The sequence below is a fragment of the Herpailurus yagouaroundi genome, unplaced genomic scaffold (assembly GCF_014898765.1).
Source record: "Herpailurus yagouaroundi ecotype Mexico unplaced genomic scaffold, PumYag 186, whole genome shotgun sequence".
Taxonomy (NCBI): Eukaryota; Metazoa; Chordata; class Mammalia; order Carnivora; family Felidae; genus Herpailurus; species Herpailurus yagouaroundi.
The window spans coordinates 19,721,953-19,745,203 of record NW_024412417.1 but is presented as its reverse complement, the minus strand read 5'-3'; the positions used below and the strand labels follow the sequence as shown (position 1 = coordinate 19,745,203).

At 39.7% G+C, this 23,251-nt stretch overlaps 1 protein-coding gene and 1 long non-coding RNA gene across 2 annotated transcripts in view; both read right to left on the bottom strand.

Annotated features, from left to right (window-relative positions):
* Positions 1–1,814, bottom strand: part of LOC121042866 (uncharacterized) — a 4,440-nt gene extending 2,626 nt beyond the window's left edge. The window contains exon 1 of the long non-coding RNA XR_005796498.1: positions 228–1,814. This is a non-coding gene — a long non-coding RNA (uncharacterized LOC121042866). The remainder of the gene's footprint in view (positions 1–227) is intronic.
* A 262-nt stretch (positions 1,815–2,076) lies between these two features.
* TRHR (thyrotropin releasing hormone receptor) overlaps positions 2,077–23,251 on the bottom strand; it is a 45,740-nt gene continuing 24,565 nt past the window's right edge. Inside the window, exon 3 of the mRNA XM_040494263.1 lies at positions 2,077–2,849. Coding sequence (XP_040350197.1) covers positions 2,442–2,849 — 408 coding nt within the window. The 3' untranslated portion in view covers positions 2,077–2,441. The remainder of the gene's footprint in view (positions 2,850–23,251) is intronic.

Genomic DNA, 23,251 nt, shown 5'->3' with positions numbered 1-23,251 from the left:
GTATATATATATATATATAGTTTAGTTATTTAGGCCATCAGTTCACAAGCTGCTATTAGCATGCTGGATTGAAAAAAGAGAAACAAAAAAGAAACACATTTTTCATTTTCAGTATCTACACAATTTAGAGAAGCTGTATCAATCCCTGATCCTTGGTTTTAGCATCAGAGAAATAAATCACAGCTATAGTGAGACTGTGATGAAGATAATGTGATTTAAGTACCTACCAGCAAGCCTGAGACATGCTCAGTAGATGCTCAATGATATCAGCTCCTTTCCCTAATGAAAAAAGCTAATATATTCCAATGCCTTCTGTTAAGCAATTTATGCACATGTGAGTATGAGTTTGTATGCATCTGCACATGTGCCTGTGTGATTTGGGGTTGGGTCACTCTGGTGCTTCTATTCATATGATTCTAAGCTTAATATTTAGTCCAGGATGAAAAGTCAGTTAAAATAGATTTCTTGGTATCATACAAATAGACTTTTAGTGTATTTCCTATAGATATTTGCTTGCATTTGCTTACTCATACAGGGACAGGATAAGAATGTCTTCCTGGAGGAGATGAGGCCAGTTTTCTCAAAAGCATATTCTGCTCTGATGCTCTAGATAGCAGTCTCCATGTAGCAGCATTTTAAAACTGAAGTTTCCAACAGAGAAATGATGTATTCTTCATAAAGAAGGTGGGGAGGGGTCATTGTCATTAGCAATTAGGTCTCAAAAAAAATCCATGAAATAGGAATATTGGCTGGAGCAAGGAAGATGCCAGTCTATGGGGCACCCAGGACTTTTTGACTGTGTCATCAAAAATGAAATATTACTGAACCATCACCAAGGAGATACACTTGGAGATGCTGATTGACCAAATACCAGTAGGTGAGTCATCTGGAAGGAATTAAAGTAGGATCTTGACACTATGTCTTGGACAGATTCACATTCATACCTCTCTCATAATCACAGGAATAGAATAGCAGGTCTAAGTCATACCTAGAAAAAGATATCAATAATGAGATGAAATCAGTTTTAGCTCTATTGAAAGTAAAGCCGACAGACTTTTGCATTGTTTTGACTTAAAATCTGTAAACAAAATATCACTAGCATAAAAACAACAACAACAACAACAACAACAACAACAACAACAATCTTCCAAATCTACAAATGACAAGCAGGTGGGAAGGAAAGGTGGTTGCAGACAAATTAAAAGTCCGTAGACTACAATGCTCTGTGGGGAGTCTTCATCTGGAAGTGTAATAGTCAGACTCTGGCTGACTTATAACAGCAACAAAGCTCTTGAGCATGCTTCAAACTTTTTAAGCTAGATTGACTAGAAGGATTCGCTTGACATGGCTCAGTAGTTTATACACAAAGAATGCTCAAAAAGGATTTTCTTCCTTAAAAATTTTAGAGAAAGAGTAAAACCTTATTTTAAATACTCACTCTTGTCCTGTCTCTGCATTTCAATATTACTCACACATTAGTTTGTATCTTCATAGTTATTTAATAGATTTCTCCTGTCTCACCCATCATTTAGGAGTTTCAAAGAGTTGGTTCAGAGTCGGATTCATCTAAAAATGAAATCTACATGTCTTCCCAACTTGTAATTCCAGCTATATTGAGGTTTATTTTCCATTAAAGTTGAATGATGACATCTACTTTATAAGACATAAGAATCTTCCAGGGGATGAAAGGTGCAGCATAGGGAAGATAGTCGATCCTATTGTAATAGTGTTGTACGGGGACAGATGGTAGCTACATTTCTGGTGAGCACAGCATAACATATCCAGCTGTCAAATCACTATGTTTTACACCTGAAACTAATGTAACACTGTGTGCCAGCTGTACTTGAATTAAAAAAAATCATCTCAGAATTTTATAAGCATTATGACATTTGTTTTTGTTTTTCATATAGTGAACATATTTGTCTGAAATCTCATTTTTACTCAATAAACAATTTTTTTCTATTTTCCCCTGTAGTTTCAGAGATGCATGAAATAGCACTGTACTTTGTTAAAATGAAATGTTAAATGCAATCATTTAAACACTTACATGTTGCAAATTACCAAATGGACAAGTAATTTGGGGGAGTTTGAGAAATTACATTTATTATGAATAATGTTAAATCGATGTCTAGATTTTATCTAAACTTCGCAGCCCCAGGAAATATAGTGAGTTTCTCAAATTAAATGGAAAGAGCTTCACTGTCAGTTTCTACCATTTGGCTCTTTCACAAATCTGCTTCATTTTTTTGTGAAACATTTTTGTGATACTAGAAGGAAAATATGAATCATGTGTTAAAGTATCTTGGGCCAGGATTTATTAGAACGTTGGCAAAGACTTTATCTGCTCTGTCTTCACGTACAAGTATTGGCTGTTTCCTCTTGGGCTGATAACGGCACAGATTCTCATTTACTTTGTGGTCCATTTTCTTCTTATTCATGAATCAGCTTTGATTAAAGGTTATTTCAGAAGCCAAGCAGGTATCATCAAAAGACACTTTTGTGGCAGACAAGTAAGTGTCAGTGACAGTGATATCATCAAGCTCTGTGCTGAAATGATCTGACTCCTTGATGACACTGTAATTTAGGGCCACACTGTAGTTAGCGGGTTTCTCCACTGGCTTCTGCTTGCAGTTGCAGAGCTTTCTGAAGGCTGCACGGAATTTCTGGGACATGAGATTATAAATCACTGGGTTGATGGCACTGTTGAGATAAATGCAAATTCTGCAAAAGAGCAAGAACCAATTTTCTTGGAAAGGGCTGGAGAGAAACGAGTTGACAACGACAAGAGTCCTGTAGGGCATCCATAAAAGGGCAAACAGAATTACAACCACTGCCAGCATCTTGGTGACCTATGGAGAAATAAAGAGAAATGCACTGCAAACACAAATGAAAATAGAACAAACAAATGAAAATAAAAACAACTCCCTCCCCCCACCCCCCTGCAATTAGTTCCCAAGATGTAGTCTGAGACAAGGACTTAAATGCAGGTGGTTTATTTGTGAGATCATCCCAGGAAACGGGATTAAGGGTAAAAAAAGAATGTGATGGAAGAGGAAAGCTAAGATGGGGTGATGGCTCCCACTGTGCATTTCAGGATTATCTGTCCAGGGAAAGAGAGGCCCTGGCATCTGTCCACTGGCTGCCATCTTCCTTTTGTTGAGGAGTGCCCTTAGGGGCTTTAACTGGTCCATACATTCAGAATTCTCCTGCTTGGAAACTCCTGGGGGCTTTAGAAAGAAACTTGAGGCAGAGAAGCTAGACAGGGGACAGTGAACACCAGAAACAGGATGCTCTCTGCAAATAGGAACCATCCACTGTAACAATGGCTGCAATCAGAGTCCAGCTGAGAGAATGTGACACAGGCCACCATAAATGTCTGTGACAAGTGTTGGGAAACCTAGGGCCTAATCCCATCTTTACTTACCTTATATATGGCCCTGAGAAATGATTTTAACCTTATAGCTTGTCTGCAAAATGGAGCCAGTATTGCTCCCTTAAATCCAAGGAGGAACGTAATAGTTTGAGAAGGAGAAAATGTCTTTTTAGAAAGCCAATTGTTATTGAATGTCTACTATGTGCCAGACACTAGACTAACTGCTTTGCATATGTCACTACATTTAAAAAGCTGAAAACACAGGGTGCCTTGGTGGTGCAGTCAGTTAGCCTCTGACTCTTGATTGTGGCTCACGTCATGAACTCACAATCATGGGATTGAGTCCTGTGTTGGGCTCCCCACTGGGTATGGAGTCTGCTTAAGATTCTCTCTCCCATGCTTGCTCACGCACATGCTTTCTCTCTCTCAAAAACAAACAAAAAACCCACATTTAAAAAAAGAGCTGAAAACCTTCCAAAATATGTATGGCATCTTCCATTTTTCAAGTTAGAAAACTAACGTGTAGGTGCTGGTGAGTACTTTGGCAGAAATGGCAGAGTCTTAGAGTTGGGATCAGAATCTAAGTCAGCCCAGATCCAAAGTTTTGCCCTTCTCAATGCACAACTTTCCTTCAGCGTAAAGGGAGATGCAAGATGGAGAAAATAAACTTTGAAATTTTACATGGAGCTGACCCTACTCCTAAGAACAGCAATGCACAGGAGCTAGGACAATAGGTAGGATGGACTTGATATCCAAGATTGCCCAGGGACAAGATTACCAAAGAGCATCGTTTAGAAGATTCTTCTCTCACCTTCATGCTCGGTGAGCAGCTGGGGCTTGACCTGGACCCAGAGTTTGGCTTTGTCTATATTAAGTGGTTTTAAGACCTTAATGAAATCATTCATATGTACTTCCATTTCTCTATCTGAAAATATGCCTGATCATAGTGTTTCACTTACGTCATAGAGATATTGAGAAAATAAAATTTAAAAATAATGAACATGTTCAGGGCTTTGGAACTCTAAACCACTATGAAAATGCTATCCTTTGATTAGTGACAGTATAAAGAGGACACAATATTTCAATTCTGTGAAGGGCATATTAAAATTGTAGCTGTGGGGGCGCCTGGGTGGCGCAGTCGGTTAAGCGTCCGACTTCAGCCAGGTCACGATCTCGCGGTCTGTGAGTTCGAGCCCCGCGTCAGGCTCTGGGCTGATGGCTCGGAGCCTGGAGCCTGTTTCCGATTCTGTGTCTCCCTCTCTCTCTGCCCCTCCCCCGTTCATGCTCTGTCTCTCTCTGTCCCAAAAATAAATAAACGTTGAAAAAAAAAAATTAAAAAAAAAAAAATTGTAGCTGTGGTTATCTTTTGGGTGGGGAAGGTAATTGATTGCTCTTCTTCTAAAGCAACACTTTACACATTTAAAAATAAGTTTTCAGGGGTGCCTGGCTGGCTCAGTTGGTGAAGCATGTGACTGATGATTTCGAGGTTGTAGATTTGAGCCCCATGTTGGGTGTAGAGATTACTGAAAAATAAGAAAAATCTTTAAATAAATAAATAAGTACATACATACATAATTTTCAGTTATTTTTAGTCTCTCACAGAGTTTGAGAATTTTCAGCTTCCTTGGCCCAGACCTTCTAGATGTTCTGAGCTTGAAAACTACCCCAAATGGAAGGAACTGATTCTTCCCTCCTCATCCCTCCAGACTTCCCAGCTGTTTTACTGAAGTTAATACCAGCAGCCTCTATCTTGTTCTGGCATCGAGGGGAATCCTGTTTTCAGAGAGGGCTTTTTAAAGTTCTTTAGTGTAGAAATAAATATTCCGCATCTAGACATCTACTCTGTCATCAGTATCTACTATAAATTCATCTCCCTACCTTGTAATAGAATCTATACCTGGTAATAGAATCCATCAGGGTCTCCTGAGTTGGAATACCTCCTTTCATCTCTAGCACTTAAAAATTTTTTTTTAACATTTATTCATTTTTGAAAGAGAGAGACAGAGTGTGAATGGGGAAGGGGCAGAGAGGGAGACACAGAATTCAAAGCAGGCTCCAGGCTCCAAGCTGTCAGCACAGAGCCCGAAGTGAGGCTAGAACTCACAGACCATAAGATCATGATCTGAGCCGAAGTCGGCCCCCCAACCGACTGAGCCACCCAGGTGCCCCTATCCCTAGCACTTTTAACCTTCTGACACTGGGGCTCTGTTTCACTCTTAGCCATATCTCGTTTGCCTCAGCTAGGAATTCCCCTTGCATCCTACATTGTGGAAGTAGATACTTTCTTACTGTTATTCTTTCCAGATCTATAGCAACTGTCTCTTTCCTTGACTCTCCAAATATAATCCATGGCTACAAATAGCCTTTGTCTGTCTGTCTTTCTTTCTTTCTTTCTTTCTTTCTTTCTTTCTTTCTTTCTTTCTTTCTTTCTTAAACCATTACAATCTCTTTTTGAACAACTCCTACTACTTCCTTGCAGTGATATCTATGAGCTATCCACCTCCTCTCAGGTTCCTGTTTCCTCCCTTCTAGGGCCATCTTATCACTTTCTTGAAGCTCTCCCTGCCCTCCAAGAATGGTCCCATGTCCCCTCTTCTGCTTCACTCATTGTACCCTGAGCTTCTCTGCAGACTCAGTGCACAGAGTTAACACTTCATATTTTGCTCGCTGTGGGTAGAGAAGTTGTTCCATGAGATGGTGTAATTTTCACATTGGTACATATAATACCAAGTAAAATATTCCAGAGATTCTGACTTCTTTCAGAGATAAGAAGGATTTACTCAGTCAAGAGGTTAACTGAAGCCTAATGTTTTTCTAAGAAGATTTTTAAGATTATAAGTAAATACTTTAATTGGTCCTAGGAAATCACTTAATCCAGTGATTAAGTATTCTGCGCTTCAGAGGGAGCTACAGTAATTATTATCTTTGTCATCATCATCCCTGCCTTTGTCTTCTCTCTAGTACTCCAGGTTCTCTGACATCAGGTCACTGCTTCACACTCATTAACATCTTCCCACTCCTTGCCAAGGACTCAGCATTGGATATTTGAATCTGTGCTTCCTGAACGATGAGATTGGTACCATCACATTAAGTTCTTTATGATGGCTCATCATAAAGGTACGTAAACATTATCTTATTTAATGCTTATAATAACTCCATGTGTAAGCTAGTGTTTGCTCCATTTTGCATATTGGGAAACTGGGGTTTAAAGAATCTGTGTGATTTGTCTAAGGACACTACATGAGTAGTGAGTGACAAAGTTGTGACTCAACCTAAGTCTACTTAAACCAAAACCCACGCTCCTTCCTTTATACTTTGTGTGCTCTCTCTCTCTCTCTCTCTCTCTCTCTCTCTCTCTCTCTCTCTCTCTGAAAGTCTTTTGCATTTCCAACTATGAGATTTCTACTGGGTTATCCCCATTCTGGTCACTTAAACCTTTAACTTCTTCTAAGTATAAATCCAACATACTTACTGCTGTTAAATTTCCAACTTAAAGGTTGAATTTCATCTGCCTTTGTGTTTTTCTCTACAATTGTCAGGTGAAACATTGAACCCACATTTAATAACTACCTACCTGTTTTCACTTAATGCTTAATGTCACTGAAGGAGCATTGTTTTTAAGAAAAGCAACATGTTTCAAGGTTAATATTTCTGCCATATGCTTCCACAGTTCCCCAGGAAAACTTTGACATCACTACCAAAACTTTTTATTGCAATGAGCTGTATCTGTCCACTTCTCCAATATATGGTAATCTTCTTCAGGGCATGGGTAAGTTTATTAATTTCTTTGTCCTCAGGGATTTAGTACAGTGTGTGACATAAGATAGCCCCCAGTAAATGCTGAATAAATTCAGGCATGGAAAGAATTATTTCAAAATATAGCCATGATCCTTTTCTGGATTGTAATTCACTAACATATTGTTAGGGGATTTTTGCAAACATTTGACTTTGTAATATTAAAAAATCTGTTTTAAGTGGTGATTGGTTAATTAATAAAATGAGTTCTAAATACATTTCAGTTTTTGTTGAAATAAATATATTTTTAAAAATATAAGGAAGTGTGGAGTGAAATATGTTTCTAAAATTGATGAAGTGGAAAATACATCTCCAGCAGGATAATAGAGAATACATTTAACTCCACTTGTAATTATTTTTAGTTAATTCCCAGAATTTTTTATCGCATTTAATCACTTTCTAAAATATTCATAAGTTTTTGGGGCGCCTGGGTGGCGCAGTCCGTTAAGCGTCCGACTTCAGCCAGGTCACGATCTCGCGGTCCGGGAGTTCGAGCCCCGCATCAGGCTCTGGGCTGATGGCTCAGAGCCTGGAGCCTGTTTCCGATTCTGTGTCTCCCTCTCTCTGCCCCTCCCCCGTTCATGCTCTGTCTCTCTCTGTCCCAAAAATAAATAAACGTTGAAAAAAAATTTTTTTAAATATTCATAAGTTTTTAGTGTAACCATAGCTTGGATTTTAACAGCTCTTATTCAGTATAGAAGCAAACACCTAGGAAAAAATGTCCTGGTGTTTGTCTTTCATACCCAATTAATTTCACTGTGGTTGTTGAAGTTTTATTTTTGTTGCTATTCCTTATCACAAATAAAGTGACAAATATGCAAATTTGAAAATATCTTTGGGCCATTGTTTTTAAGCATTGACATTTTTGCTAGGGATGTATGTTTTTGTATGTTTTTGTATGTTTTGCTAGGGATGTATGTTATTTGTATGGGATATGTGTTAAGGTGAAAGATTGCTTCTTTACAAGCCTCTGTACCAGAATGTGAAGGTCCTTGAGAAACAGTATGACACAATCTTCAGGGAAAAGGATTTCACAACATACTTTTGATTGGGAAGGAATTTATCCATTCATTTAGGAGATTCATTTGCATCCCTACTGGGTACCAGTCAATGTCCTGGCTCTTGAGGATTTGACGGTGGTCCAGAGAGACCTTGCCAACGGCTTCATGTACCTTATAATCTGATGGGAAGATAAAATACATTGTAATGAATCCTAAGACAGAGAAAAGTTTTGGTTCTATGAGAGTACCTGATCTGGAATTGAGGTTGAGTGGTGGTTTGTGACGGTTTTCTGGTCTTAGTGACATCTAAGCCAAAATCTGGAGGTAAAGAGAGGCAGGAAGAGTGTTCCTGAAGACACTGGATGTGTATGGTAACCTGGAGGCATGAGATAGCGGGGCATATCATGGGGGCCCAAAGTGATTTAGTATGCAAGTCCCAATTGCAGATCACGTGACTAAATGGAGCTCGCTCGCTCTCTCTCTCTCTCTCTCTCTCTTCCTCTAGGAAGATTTACAAAAAGCCATTATTTTTATTACATTACAAAAGCTATCAGTTTTCTCTGTTGAGGTGCTGTCACACTGTGGGGTGCCTGGCCTTCCATGGCTAGGCCAGAAGGAGATATGGAGCTGCCAAAGGAGACACAGTGGTGAGTTCTGCAAATGTCAGCTCCATGAAGCCCCATTAGTCAATGAGGAGGTAGGCAGCCATTTTTGCACAATATACTGAGGGCAAAAAAAGGAAGCTGGAAAAGTCAATTGATTAAAACATAGTGTTTGGAGAGAGAGGGATTGCATACAGAGATGGTTGAGGGGAAGAGCAGGGTGGGAACAGGAGGAGCTAAGCAAGGGCCTCTGTCTTTGGCCACCATGGTGAAGGGTTATCTTTCTCATGAGGATCAGCTTGAATATTTTAAATCAAGCCCTTCTAGGGGTGCCTGAGTGGCTCAGTCAGTTAAGCATCTGACTTTTGCTCAGGTCATGTTCTCACAACTCTGTGCTGACAGCTCAGAACCTGGAGCCTGCTTCAGATTCTGTGTCTTCCTTTCCCTCTGCCTCTCTCTGGCTCTCTCTCTCCCTTGCTCCCCACCCCCATCTCAAAAATAAATAAACGTTAACAAAATTTAAAAAAACAAATCAAGCCCCACTATTTACACTTTACTTTTCACCGTAATTATGTGGAACAGTGGCATACAGTGTTCATAAAAGAGTTTGGATTCAGTCCTTTTCAACACATCCTTTGTAATCATTATAAAGCCTCTAGGTAAAGACTTTAGTAGAGATTTTCTTTCTTTTCTTTTCTTTTCTTTTCTTTTCTTTTCTTTTCTTTTCTTTTCTTTTCTTTTCTTTTCTTTTCTTTTCTTTCTTCCTAATGTGAACTGCACAAATTTCTATCTTCTGACTGTTAAAGTTGAAATTATGGTTCCTTCAGGAAATACTACTTCAACTCTGCATATATGTGCTGCATGTGAAAAACCAGGCCTTTTGGGTTCTTTATTTCAGCCTGCTAAGGATCCTTGTATTACTAACTACTATCCCATGTACTATGATGTTTACTATAAATTCTAAAACTATTAACTAATGTTTGTATATTGTTTTTTAAAAAGTGTTAGATTTATGTACGGGAAAGTTGCAAAGATAATGCAGAGTTTCCATATACTTTACACCAAAGTCCCCTGTTATTAATACCTATCATTAACACACCTAAAAGTGTGGTGCATCTGTCACAATTAACAAACCAATATTGATAATTTTTCTATGGAATTAGTTAACTTCATACTTTATTCAAATTTTATTGGTTTTTCCTGGTTCACTTTTTCTGTTCCAGGATCTTGTCCAGGATACCATGTATTTATTAATCATCACATCTCCTTAGGTGCCTTTGAGCAGTGACAGTTTCTCGAACTTTCCTTACTTTTGAGAAGTACCAGTTAGGTATTATATAGAATATCCCTCAATTTGAGTTTGGCTGATATTTTTCTCACACTTAGAATGAAGGTATGGATTTGGGGGAGGAGGGCCATAGAGGTGAACTGTCATTCTCAATACAATACATCAAGGGTGCATGTTATCAGCTTGACTTATGACTAATGTTAACCTCATATTTTGTTTTATTGAGACATAGATTACATATAATTAAATTCACCCACACTTAAAATGTATAGTTCAAGTTTTTAGTATACTCACAGAGTTGTGCAACCATTACCACAGCCTAATTAAAAAAAAATTTTTTTTAACGTTTATTTATTTTTGAGACAGAGAGACAAGCATAAACAGGGGAGGGGCAGAGAGAGAGGGAGACACAGAATCTGAAACAGGCTCCAGGCTCTGAGCTGTCAGCACAGAGCCCGAGGCGGGGCTTGAACTCACGGACCATGAGATCATGACCTGAGCCGAAGTCGGACGCTTAACCGACCAAGCCACCCAGGCGCCCCACCACAACCTAATTTTAGAACATCTTCATCATTCTGAAAAGAAACCCCGCATCCATTACAAGTCATTCCCACCTTCCCCAGCCCTCGGTTGCCCTAGGCAGCCACTAATATATTTATGTCCCCATAGATTTGCCTATTCTGAACATCTCATATGAATAGAATTAGTCTTTTGTGGTATGAATGGCTTCTTCCATTTAGCATAATGTTTTAAGGTTCATCCACAGTTGGGGCATGTATTAGTACTTTATTTATTTTTATTGCTGAATAATATTCCACCCTATGTATATGCTACATTTTATTTATCTGGTCATGTGGCTGGTTTGCACTTTTTACCTGTAATGAATAATATTGCTATGAACATTTGTGTACAAGTTCTTAATGTGGATATATGTTTTTATTTTTCTTCTGTATATACCTTGGAATGGAGCTGCTGGGTTGTATATTGCATTTTAAGTTATAAAGCATTCAAGAATATTAAACATTTAATCATTAGAACAATTCTGAGAGATAATTATTAATATAATACCTGGTGAAAAATACTAATTGACTTTATAGACATATCAGGACTCAACAAAGATACAGAATAAAGAAAGACAAACCTAAAACAGTTGGGATTAGTCTTAGGCTGCTCTTGAAAATTGGAGAACAACAGCAAGACAGAAAAACATGAGTGAGAGAAAATGGATATTTTTGGAGAAGTTTATTATTTATTTATACTTATAAAATTTTCACTTATCAGGTTAGCCTGTTTGGAGTGGGTTCAAGAGATGGTGGAAGAAGTGGATAGTGACTATAAAAATATCTTTTGAGAGTTTTGCTGGAAAAGGGACTGGTAATATAGAAGAGTTGCCAGAGTGGGATGCAGAGTCAATCGATTTTTTTCAAAAATAGAAGATATTATATCTTTGTTTACTGAAGGAGCAATCCCATAGAGAGGGGAAATTTTGTGATCCAGGAGAGAGAAAAAGAAGACAATTGGAAGAACTGTGTTCATGAATAGGGAATAGTACAGGGTGCACAAGTGGTGAGGTTGGCCTCTTCTCAGACATATACATGAAAACACTTTTTTAATATCTTCCCATTTTCTCCTTAGCCACACTCAATCTAAAAGATCAAGATAATGCAGGAGAAAAATGTCACTTTTAAGTCAATACCCTAAATACTGAATAGGGTTCTAATAGCAGCAAATTATTTACTTCCTTGGAATTAATGAAGTACTTTCATTGTCATCAAGTTATTTTGTACTTTTTCCCTATGAAATCTGTAGGACAGGTGTTACTGTTCCCATTTCATTGAAGAGGGACGGAAATTGAGCTCAGAAAAGTGCAGAAATAAGGTCATACAACTCGTATATACGTATAAACAGCAAAGCTAGTTATTGGACTAAGGTCTTTTGATGCTACAGCTAGTTTTCTTTCTAGATAATTCCAAAAATCAACATGTTTAGTGAGTTGAAGACTTCTATTGTTGTAAACAGTATTGATGAAATATTTGGAAAGCATAATATTATTGGCAGGAATCATTGGTAGCCCTAGGATTACGTGTGTTTTTTTGCCCAAAATTGGAGTGCTACATTTAGAAAGTATTGATTAGGGAGAAGACAGTTGTCATAACAAGGCAGATAGGGATCCTTCACACCAATCTACTTCCTAGGGAAAAAAAACCAAACAATAAAATTTAAAATGAAAAAGTAATTAAATGGAATAAAAAATAAAGTGAACTGAAAACTTCTATTTCAGGGGTCACGGTGCAATTAGCATGTCATTTGTGAAGATCTGGTTACATGGGATTTGGGGACATTTTGATTCATTATCAGAGATTAGCTTATTAGTCTGCCCAGGAAGTCACAGGGAGTTAATTGATACCTCAGTTCTCTGGAAGATTTTGTTGGAATTCTTGTACTGATTCAGAAAAAATTCTGACTTTTGATTTTATGTTTGATTCAGAAAAATTCTGTGCATGGTCATGGGTCTTGCTATTATCTAGACATTCTTCCTTGGGAGAGAATCGTGGTGGCATAGTCCTGTATGTTAGTGAGTGGCAAAGTGGAGTGGGTACAGAGGAAAGAGTTAGGGTTGGGGTGCAGCGGCTTGGTTTCACAATCCATCTCTGACTCTGAGGAGATTGGGCACATCGTATGACCTAGGTCTGAACCTCATTTTCCAGAGCCGGTAAATATGGAATCTATATTTATCTCAAAAGTCTTTCCAGTTCCAACATTCTAAGAAGATATAACTTATATATTATGGTAACATAATATGCAGACATATTTGTGCTCATTTTCACATAACTGGGGGTTATTTGGGGGCTGTAAGGCCAGGCAAAGGGAAGTAGTCCCTGGAGCATATGTATCCGTCAAAGTGCTGATAAACTATAGGAATAAATTCAATTCCTAACAACAGTGATTGTCAGTCATCATCTTAATTGCTGCATTCACAGGGAGGATTCTCTGATGTTTCCTGAAGTGCTGAAGAACTTACAAGAATTCATTTTAACTTTCTATAGCTAATTAAGAACAAGGTGCATCTCTAGACCCAAAACCGTGGTCTCCTAACCTTTTATTATTTTCCCTTAAAAATTTTTTTTTAAATATTTATTTATTTTTGAGAGACAGAGTATGAGCAGGGGAGAAGCAGAGAGAGAGGGAGACACAGAATGCAAAGCAGGCTCCAGGCTCCAAGCTGTCAGCACAGAGGTGGATGTGGGGCTTGAACTCACGAACTGTGAGATCATGACCTAAGCCGAAGTCGGACGCTCAACTGACTGAGTCACCCAGGCGCCCCTATTATTTTCCCTTTTAAAGTTTATTATAAGTGGGGCACCTGGGTGGCTCAGTCGGTTGAGCGTCCGACTCTGGCTCAGGTCATGATCTTGTGGTTTGTGAGGTCAGGCCCCACATCAGGCTCACTGCTGTCAGTGTAGAGCCTTCTTTGGATCCTATGTTGCCGTTTCTCTCTGTCCCTCCCCTGCTTGTGCTTTCTCTCTCTCAAAAATCAATAAACATTAAAAAAATGTTTTTTTCCTTAAAGTTTATTATAAGTGAAATACTGTTGAAGAAATTGAGTTATAGAGAAGTATTGGGACATCACTTTAAGAAGAAAGCCAAATAAGTGAATCCTTTTTAAGGAGTACTGTCAACGTATGTATGATTATTTAATAACAGGTACCAGGGTCCATTCAAACATTTGGCTGAATATAAAGATTTCAGGGCAATTTTTTTTTTCAATATATGAAATTTATTGTCAAATTGCTTTCCATACAACACCCAGTGCTCATCCCAAAAGGTGTCAGGGCAATCTTAAATACTAGAAAAGCTTTCTTAAAACTAAAACTTTAAACTAGACTTAAACTAAAAGCTTTCATAAAACAAAGCCATGTAAAAAGAGATGACAACCATATCAGTAACTTGTATTTGAAGATATTTACCACTTTTATAATGAATGATCTTCACGAGTGTCATCACAGGTAACTTTAATTTGTGAATCATACGCTCTTTATTTGTTTTGGATCCCACATTCTATAACACCAACGTTCTGGTTTTGGCTTCATGACCAAAGTAAATCATCAACAAACTTTTATTGGATCTCTAATACATAAAAGGTTGGGAGAAGTCCTTAGTAAACATGCCTGCCACACAATGAGGGCTCAATGTACAGTCGAATCATTACTGAGTAAATACTTATTTTTCTTTAATATTTATTTTTTACATCTGTTAAAATATAATTGAGAAGGCATTTATGGGTTTAGGACTCTTTAAATCAGCAAAGTGCTTTAGTTCCTGTACTTCTGGCTGGAATATTCCCAATTTCAAAAAGCGTACTCCTTCTGGACACATTTTCTTGGTCAATGAATACAAAACCGTTAGCTTTAATATTCTAATGCCATTCTTTGAAGAGTAACAATATGTTCTGTGTTTGGATCCTGTCCATGTTCTCCTGCACTGCTGCATTTTAACAAAGTGTTCTGTTACTGGGAATATTTTGCTCTCAGATGGCCTTCAGCAAAGTGATCAATGACCCCTTGCATTTTGTTACATTAACTGAGCCAGTTGAGGAATATATTCGATGAGACAATTATATAAATCTGAATTTAGGTAAGTGTCTACACTGATTGGGAGCTCTGGGATTTTCCTCTCCAAGAGTGTTCTGTCTGCTTTGTTTTGACTTGGAGCCTGGCAATACAGTTTTTAAAAGACAGTTATAATCAATTTGGGGTGCTTCATACTAAGGAGTGAGATCATTGGTAAGGTTTAAAAATTGAATGATGGGGCCACCAAAGGGCTTGGAATCAACTCAAAGTCAGTTAAAGTACAATAAAAGTGAATGAAGTCTGAGTGGTGATTCATGGTGGAGAGACCATGGAACGTCAAATCCTGCCTTGTGGATTACTAACAGATTTCTTGGCAAGAAGCCACCTAGGCAGGATAACGCATGGGTTCTTTATTCCACCTGTGAAGTACTATATCTAAATAAGAAGAGTCCAATTCCAATAAGAAGAGTCACTCTAGCTAGAGGTACAAAGTATTTTCTGGGCTCTATTCTGATTAAGAATGTCCATGGAAAATATTAGCAGAGATTCACAGTAGAGAAAGCTTGGTTGTATTTAGTGATGCTTGAGGAAGGCGTAGTGATTAAGGGAGAAGAAGGGATTAAGGAAACAAATAGTGGCACAAGATTTTTGAGTATAAATTTGCAAGTGTGGTGTATCCAGTGAAATTGAAAGAAAACTTTCCTCCACAACTGTATAGGTGCTGAGAAAATGGACTTGTCAAGCAGACCTGTTTTCTGAGTAAGACATTTATGGAGACAGGAAATTGGGCTCTATACCCCGGGGGGGGGGGGGGGCTTCATGGGCCAGTGTGGTCATGAGCTGGCACTGCCCTTGGTAAGGTACCTGAGCATGGCTGAGGGGTGGAGTTATAGAAGGATATACTTCCATGTAGAACACCTTGTGACCATTCCTCTGTGACATCCACAGTGCTCCAGAAAATTTACAAAGCATCACCAAATACCAAGTGTGAGGGCACTTCTTATGGGAAATAGAGTTCTGCATCCAAGTCTGATGTGGGATGAACCCTCAAAGCCTGTACTTTCTTTCATGAGCAAAGTTAGAGAGAGGTACAGACATGTGAAGAGTGGAAAAAAGCGATGGAGCACTGAGATGTTCTAGTTAGTGGAACTCGAGTTCAGGGCTAAATTATACCAAAACCTCTCAAGGTAAGAGAGACACTGAGTAGCTGTAAGCCTCATTTTTTGAGAAATTCTGAGAGTCTCTGTTAGAGGAGCACTGTGCAGTATTTCTTAACATGTTTCAGTATAGAGATAGGAAAACAGGATGAAAGTGCAAGGCATTCTTTACAAAAAAAATTTTTTTAATGTTTATTTTAGAGATAGAGAGAGAGACAGAGCATGAACAGGGGAGGGGCAGAGAGAGGGAGGGAGACAGAGAATCTAAAGCAAGCTCCAGGCTCTGAGCTGTCAGCACAGAGTCCAACGTGGTGCTCGAACTCACAATCTGTGAGATCGTGACCTGAGCTGAAGTCACTTAACTGACTGCCACCCAGGCGCCCTGAAAGTGGAGGGTATTCTAATCTAGCAATAGGAATTAGCAGACGAAAGGGGAGTAAGAGCATCCAAATATATGCAATGCCTACTGTGTGCCAGGCAGTGCGCTTGGCATTTTCTTCCTAAAAGCCCGACTTTGTCTGCACTTTACTGGACAAGACTGATGCTTAGAAAGTCATATGCTGATGAATGAAAGCCACACTTTAAGGGCATGTGTATTTCACTGCAAGTCTCCCTATTCTCTTTACTATAAGACCTTGAATTTGGGGAAAATTTTTTTAAAATTTGCAAAACCAAAAAACAAAACTTGGGTTGAAAGTCGGGAAGTGCTGAAGGCTGTTAAGAGAGTGGAGCAGGGAGAATGAAAAATGAATTCCTAGTTCCACCCAAGGGTTTATGCCTCAGCCCCTAACAGCGATTCCATTCCTTCTGTGCCACTAAGTTCTGAGGGAGCATGTTTTTTGAATGTTTCCGATTTAGGGGCTCTTCTGCTAACAGTGGAAAACAGCCCAGGGCTAGGTAGCGTTTCTAGCTAGCCTTGAGGATTTGCTATAAAACTGCCCACAACACTAGCAACTACTGTGGTGTGGAGATTTCAAGGTTGGTTACAGTCTGATAATTGGGAGTGATGAAAGGCTGGCTGCCCTCCTGTTGCTTGTATGTTTTCTTGTTCATAGGATGCCGATGTTTGGAAACATGCTGGGAAGGGGAAAACTCAGCCAGCAGAATTGGGATTCAAATTATAATAACATCTCAATTTAGAAAATAAAATGTCACTCTAAATTCTTTCAGTATGAGCCATACTGGAACAATGCTACAGTTCATCTGCTGTGGGTTGAGTGTGCTATTTAGCTTCTAAATGTTCTCAAACTTCCAGGTAAATTATTGGCATGTGGAAAAGCCTGCCCTACTGCCTCGCTTGGGTTTTCTTACCTTTGCTCTCTAGAATGTGTTTAGTTCTTCTGGTCATTTTTCTCTTTGGAACCAGACCTTGGAGATTCTGAATGAGGCATCTTGGCTGGCTCTGAGCTAAGAGTCCAGCAGCAGGCTCTAACACTTCTATGAAGGTATCGGTCCTTTCCGAGGGAGCTATTTCCCAATCTCATCTCTCCCCTGTGCTTCCCTGGCCATGCAGCCTGGTGAGGGTTGGCACCATAGACAGTGGCACACACACACACACACACACACACACACACACAGTCCCTCAGCTCACCCAGCAGGGGATGGGAAATCAATGAGAATATTTTAAAATGTAAAATGTGAATGATGGAGGGGGAGAGAGGTAATCTCTAAATAGAAGTAAAGCTCTCAGGGCTGCCAAAGTTTTAGTGCATATTTAGTTGTCTTGCTCCTAAAGATCTTGGACATAGTACCTCATCATAGGGTTGAGAGCACCTGGAAGGCAGCCACCTTCTTCTCTACCTGTGTCTCTCCTGGGGGAGACCGCCTGTAGCATGCTTGGGCCTGTCAGGAGTTATGGAGCTAATGTTCCAGCTGTCCCAAAAGAACTCACAGAAACAGCCAAATGGGGAAAATACATTTCTTTTCTTCAGCAAATCATAAATTTAGCACCTTTCCTTGATTTTTAGCTCTCTGATGGGCTAAACATGGGACTCAGAATCAGATGATGTGGTTTGAAATGTCAGCTTTACCAATCGTTGCCACTCAAAACTTGCTGAGCCTTGATGTCTAGTTAATAATATATGAGGATTAATTGCAAGGAGGATGTGAAATCACATTGAAACATATACTAGACCTTTCTACTATGAGGTGCTGTTACATCCCTTATCCTGTCTTGAAATGTGCATCCTGGGGCGCCTGGGTGGAGCAGTCGGTTAAGCGTCTGACTTCAGCCAGGTCACGATCTCGCGGTCTGTGAGTTCGAGCCCCGTGTCAGGCTCTGGGCTGATGGCTCAGAGCCTGGAGCCTGTTTCCGATTCTGTGTCTCCCTCTCTCTCTGCCCCTCCCCCATTCATGCTCTGTCTCTCTCTGTCCCCAAAATAAATAAACGTTGAAAAAAAAAATTTTAAAAAAAAATTAATGTGCATCCTTGGTAAGGGGTGCTAACTTTATCACTCCTTGTTATCCTAACAGATTGAGTGGAGCTACTTTGCATTTATCTGCTTTTACTGGTTTGATTAAAAACCTACATGAGTCTACAAGGCATATGATGCAAACCACAGCATGCTGGGCCTAAGCTATGATGCCCACGCTTTTATCACAGATTATTAAATCATTAGAGTTTGTTTTCAATGGTCTTGTCCAGGTTGTGTTAGTATAGTAGTTGAGGGAACAGGCTGGATTCTAATTCTAGTTCTGCCTCTCTCTAGCTATATTGCGCAACATATCTCATGCCTGTAAGCCTCAGTATACTCACCTGTGAAATAGGATTAAGTGTAAAGTACATGAAGTAATTTAGGTAAAGCACCTGCAAAGAGTATGGTCTTCAATAAACAACAGATAATTTTAACCATCTCTGGGAAAAGTGGAGGATTTAACCAAACAGCAGAGAAGACTCTGACAACAACAACAACAACAACAACAACAACAACAACTCCTTATTGTATGCAACAGATCTTAAACATAACACCAGGGACTTTATTGAATTATTTAATCTTTGCAGTATTTATCAAGTAGGTATTATTTTCATTTTATAGATGAAGAGAAAGAGATACAGAGAAAAGAATATTAACTTTCTAGAGAGTGGCAGGTACTCACCTTTCCTTGGGTTGCTTTCTCACATATCTCTCTGTTTAGTTCATGTGAACTAACCATCCCATTCTGAGAGGATGCTATAGCTTCATTTGTTTATTTGTTTATTGTCTCTTTTTCATTCTTAGAATGATAGCTCCTTCAGGATCCCTGCCCCACCTATATACATGGAGCAACATGAAGGTCTGGCATTTAGTATGTACCATGAATAATCAAGAAATTCATGAATGAATGAATAAACAATTAACTAATGCTATTCTAACTTTTGCTTCTTCCATGCAGTTCCATCCACATGGTTGTTTGGTACTTCCAGCCCTAATCACAAATGTCATTGTTATTTTAGGTCTGATTGCTTTTCTGACACATAAGATCTTGCTGGCAGGAATCATGTGCACTGCATATTTTTATCTCTAGTCTTTGAATCAAGGTTTGGCATAAAAAAAAGTGCTTGGAGTTAAAAATGAAAATCAACAGGAGTAGGGGCCAATATGGTGGAGAAGTAGGGGGATCCAAAGTTCCCTCCTCTCACAAACAAAGCAGTGTTGAAGCTAAAGGATTTTGAACTCCAAGAATCTGGGAGGAAAAGAGACAGTCACTTCCAGGGACCCACAGGGACAACCTGACAGGCCATAGGTGTGTGATTGTGAACTGGGAGAGATAAAATAAATGGATCCCCTTCTGCGGAGAGACAAAGGAAAGAGAAAGAGAGTCTGGGGAAGCATAGAACTGTATCTGGACAAGAGAGAAACCTCCGGCTGGGACTGAGGAAGATCCAATCTCTAACTGAGGGGCTTTCTCAGGACTGAGGCTGGCTGCCCGGATCGTGCCCCTGGCGAGGAAGGGAGCCAGTCCCAGCCTGGGTGGCTATGTCAGGGGTGCAACCCACAGTAGGAGAAAGTGATCCCCTCCCTGGAATGCTGCGGGACAGAACAAAGCCTGCCTGTGTCTGTCAGCCGGGGACCACACATTGGGCCGTGCAGAGCGGTGCTTCCCCAGTACTGGAGCACGTGGAGCAAGAGTTTGAATCCCAGCTGAACACCAGGGCACAGGAGTCCATGGAGCAGGACAAACTGCCTGGTTCGCACCCACAGCACAGTGAGGATGGCACAAACAGAAGTGGTTTGGACATCTGGTCCGTGGAGGAAATACTAGGGGGGGGTCATCATTTTTCTCCCCACAACAACCAAGGTGGGGCCTCAGGGATCAGACCTGGGGGCCCACAGTGGAGGCAGGACCCACCCATACGAAACCACACCCCTCGGTGCCTGGTAACTGCGTATCTACTAGAGCGGGACTGACGCTGAGGATCCCAACGGCCCATCCTCCAGACCAATGCTATTGCATTGCCTGATTTCACTCGTGGACAATTTTTATTATGTAGATATATTCTTCCTTCCTTTTCTCCTTCTTATCTCTTCCCTCCTCTAGTCTGGTTACTCTGGTTGTTGGTTTGTTTAAGCAGACATATGCATTCCCTTGATACATGTTCCACACCTCCTTCTTTATTCTCTGTTCTCTGTCTCTGGATTAAGCCATATAGTTTCTCTGGTCAACTTTATTCTTTCTTTTCCCCCACCCCTGTCATTTATCTCTTTGTGTGGGGTAAGGCCTCTTCCATCAGCACCTCTCCACCCTATTGTTTACTTGTAGCTGGTGTTTCTGGGTTTTTGTTTTTGGGGTTTTTTTTTTGTTTGTGTGTGTGTTTGAGTGTTTTTGTTTTGTTTGTTGTTTGTTTGTTTTCCTTTACAGGGGTACTTCAACAAACAAATCAAAGCACACTTGGTGGAGGGTTCAAAACATCACTACCAGTAGGGAGATAAAGTAACCAAACTCACAACAACAGACAGCAAATAACACTCTCCAAAAAACACCTCCTGAAGGGCCAGGCCCTGGACAGTGTATGACCCCTCTTTAATATAGCAGTGCTCACAGGTGCAGGATACATAACAAGTTTTAAAACACATAAGGGACAGGGGCGCCTGGGTGGCTCAGTCGGTTGGGCGGCCGACTTCGGCTCAGGTCACAATCTCATGGTCCATGAGTTCGAGCCCCGCGTCGGGCTCTGGGCTGATGGCTCAGAGCCTGGAGCCTGCTTCCGATTCTGTGTCTCCCTCTCTCTCTGGAGCCTGCTTCCGATTCTGTGTCTCCCTCTCTCTCTCTCCCCTCCCCCGTTCATGCTCAAAAAAAAAAAAAACAACAAAAAACAACAACAACAACAAAAAAACACATAAGGGATAGAAAACTAGCCAAAATGACAAAACAGAAGAATTCTCCTTGAAAGAAATTCCAGGAAGAAATGACAGCTAAAGAATTGCTCAAAACAGATATAAGCAATATAACTGAACAAGGATTTGGAATAATAGTCATGAGATTAATCACTGGACTTGAAAAAAGCATAGAAGACAGCAGAGAATCTATTGCTGTAGAGATCAAGGAACTAAAACATAGTCATGATGAATTAAAAATGCTGTAAATGAGGAACAAAATAAACTAGAGGCGGTGACAGCCAAAATTGAAGAGGCAGAGGGGAGAATAGGTGAAATAGAAGAATTATGGACAAAAATGAAGCTGAGAAAAAGAGAGATAAAATTCTGGATCACAAGGGGATAATTAGAGAACTAAGTGACTCAATGAAATAGAACAATATCCGTATCACAGGAGTTCCAGAAGAAGAGAGAGGCAAAGGGGCCGAAGGTGTGCTTGAACAAATCATAGCTGAAAACTTCCCCATTCTGGGGAAGGAAACAGACATTGAAATCCAGGAGGCACATAGAACTCCATTCAGACATAACTTGAATGGATCTTCTGCATGACATATCATAGTGAAATTGGCAAAATACAAAGATAGAGAATTCTGAAAGCAGCCAGGGATGAACAGGCCTTAACCTACAAGGGTATACACATAAGGGTATGGATGGACCCATACTTGAATGGACCCATAACCAGCGAAGAAATTGAATTAGTTACCAAAAATTTCCCAACAAATGAGTCCAGGACCAGATGGCTTTCCTGGGGAATTCTACCAGACATTTAAAGCAGAGTTATACCTATCCTTCTCAAGCTGGACCAAAAAATAGAAAGGGAAGGAAAACTTCCTGACTCATTTTATGAAGCCTGCATTACCTTGATTCCTAAACCAGGCAGAGACCCCACAAAAAAGGAGAACTACAGGCCAATATCCCTGATGAGCATAAATTCAAAAACTCTAAACAAGATACTAGCAAACTGAATTCAACAGCATATAAAAACAATTATTCACCATGATCAAGTGGGATTCATTTCTCGGCTGTGGGGCTGGTTCAATATTTGCAAAACAACCAATGTGATACATCACATTAATAAAAGAAAGGATAAGAACCATATGATCCTGTCAGTCGATGCAGAAAAAGCATTTGACAAAATACAGCATGCTTTCTTAATAAAAACCCTCAAGAAAGTTGGGATAGAAAGAACATACTTAAATGTCAAAGAAGACATTTATGAAAAGCCCACAGCTAATATCATCCTCAATAGGGAAAAACTGATCGCTTTTCCCCTGAGATCAGGAACATGACAGGGATGTCCACTCTCACCACTGTTGTTTAACATAGTGTTGGAAGTCCTGGCATCACCAATCAGACAACAAAATGAAATAAAAGGCATCAAAATTGGTAAAGACAAAGTCAAGCTTTCACTTTTCACAGCTAACATGATACTCTACATGGAAAACCTGAAAGACTCCACCAAGACTCTTAGAATTGTTACATGAATTCAGCACAGTTGCAGGGTACAAAATCAATATACAGAAATCGGTTGCATTTTTATATACCAATAATGAAGCAACAGAAAGAGAAATAAATAAACTGATCCCATTCACAATTGTACCAAGAACCCTAAAATACCTAACCAAAGATGTAAAAGACATATATGTTGTAAACTATAGAAAGCTTATGAAGAAAACTGAAGAAGACACAAAGAAATGGAAAGACATTCCATGCTCATGGATTGGAAGAACAAATATTGTTAAAATTTCAATACTACCCAGAGCAATCTACACATTGAATACAATCTCAATCAAAATTGCACTGGCACTCCTCCCAAAGCTAAAATTTGTATGGAACCAGAAAGACCCCGAATAGCCAAAGTAACATTCAAGAAGAAAACCAAAGCAGGAGGCATCACAATCCCAGACTTCAGCCTCTACTACAAAGGTGTAATCATCAAGACAGTGCTACTGGCACAAAAACAGACACAGAAACCAAAGGAATCAAATAGAGAACCCAGAATTGGACCCACAAATGTATGGCCAACTAATCTTTGACAAGCAGGAAACAGCATCCAATGGAAAAAAGACAGTTTCTTTAGCAAATGGTGCTGGGAGAACTGGACAGCAAC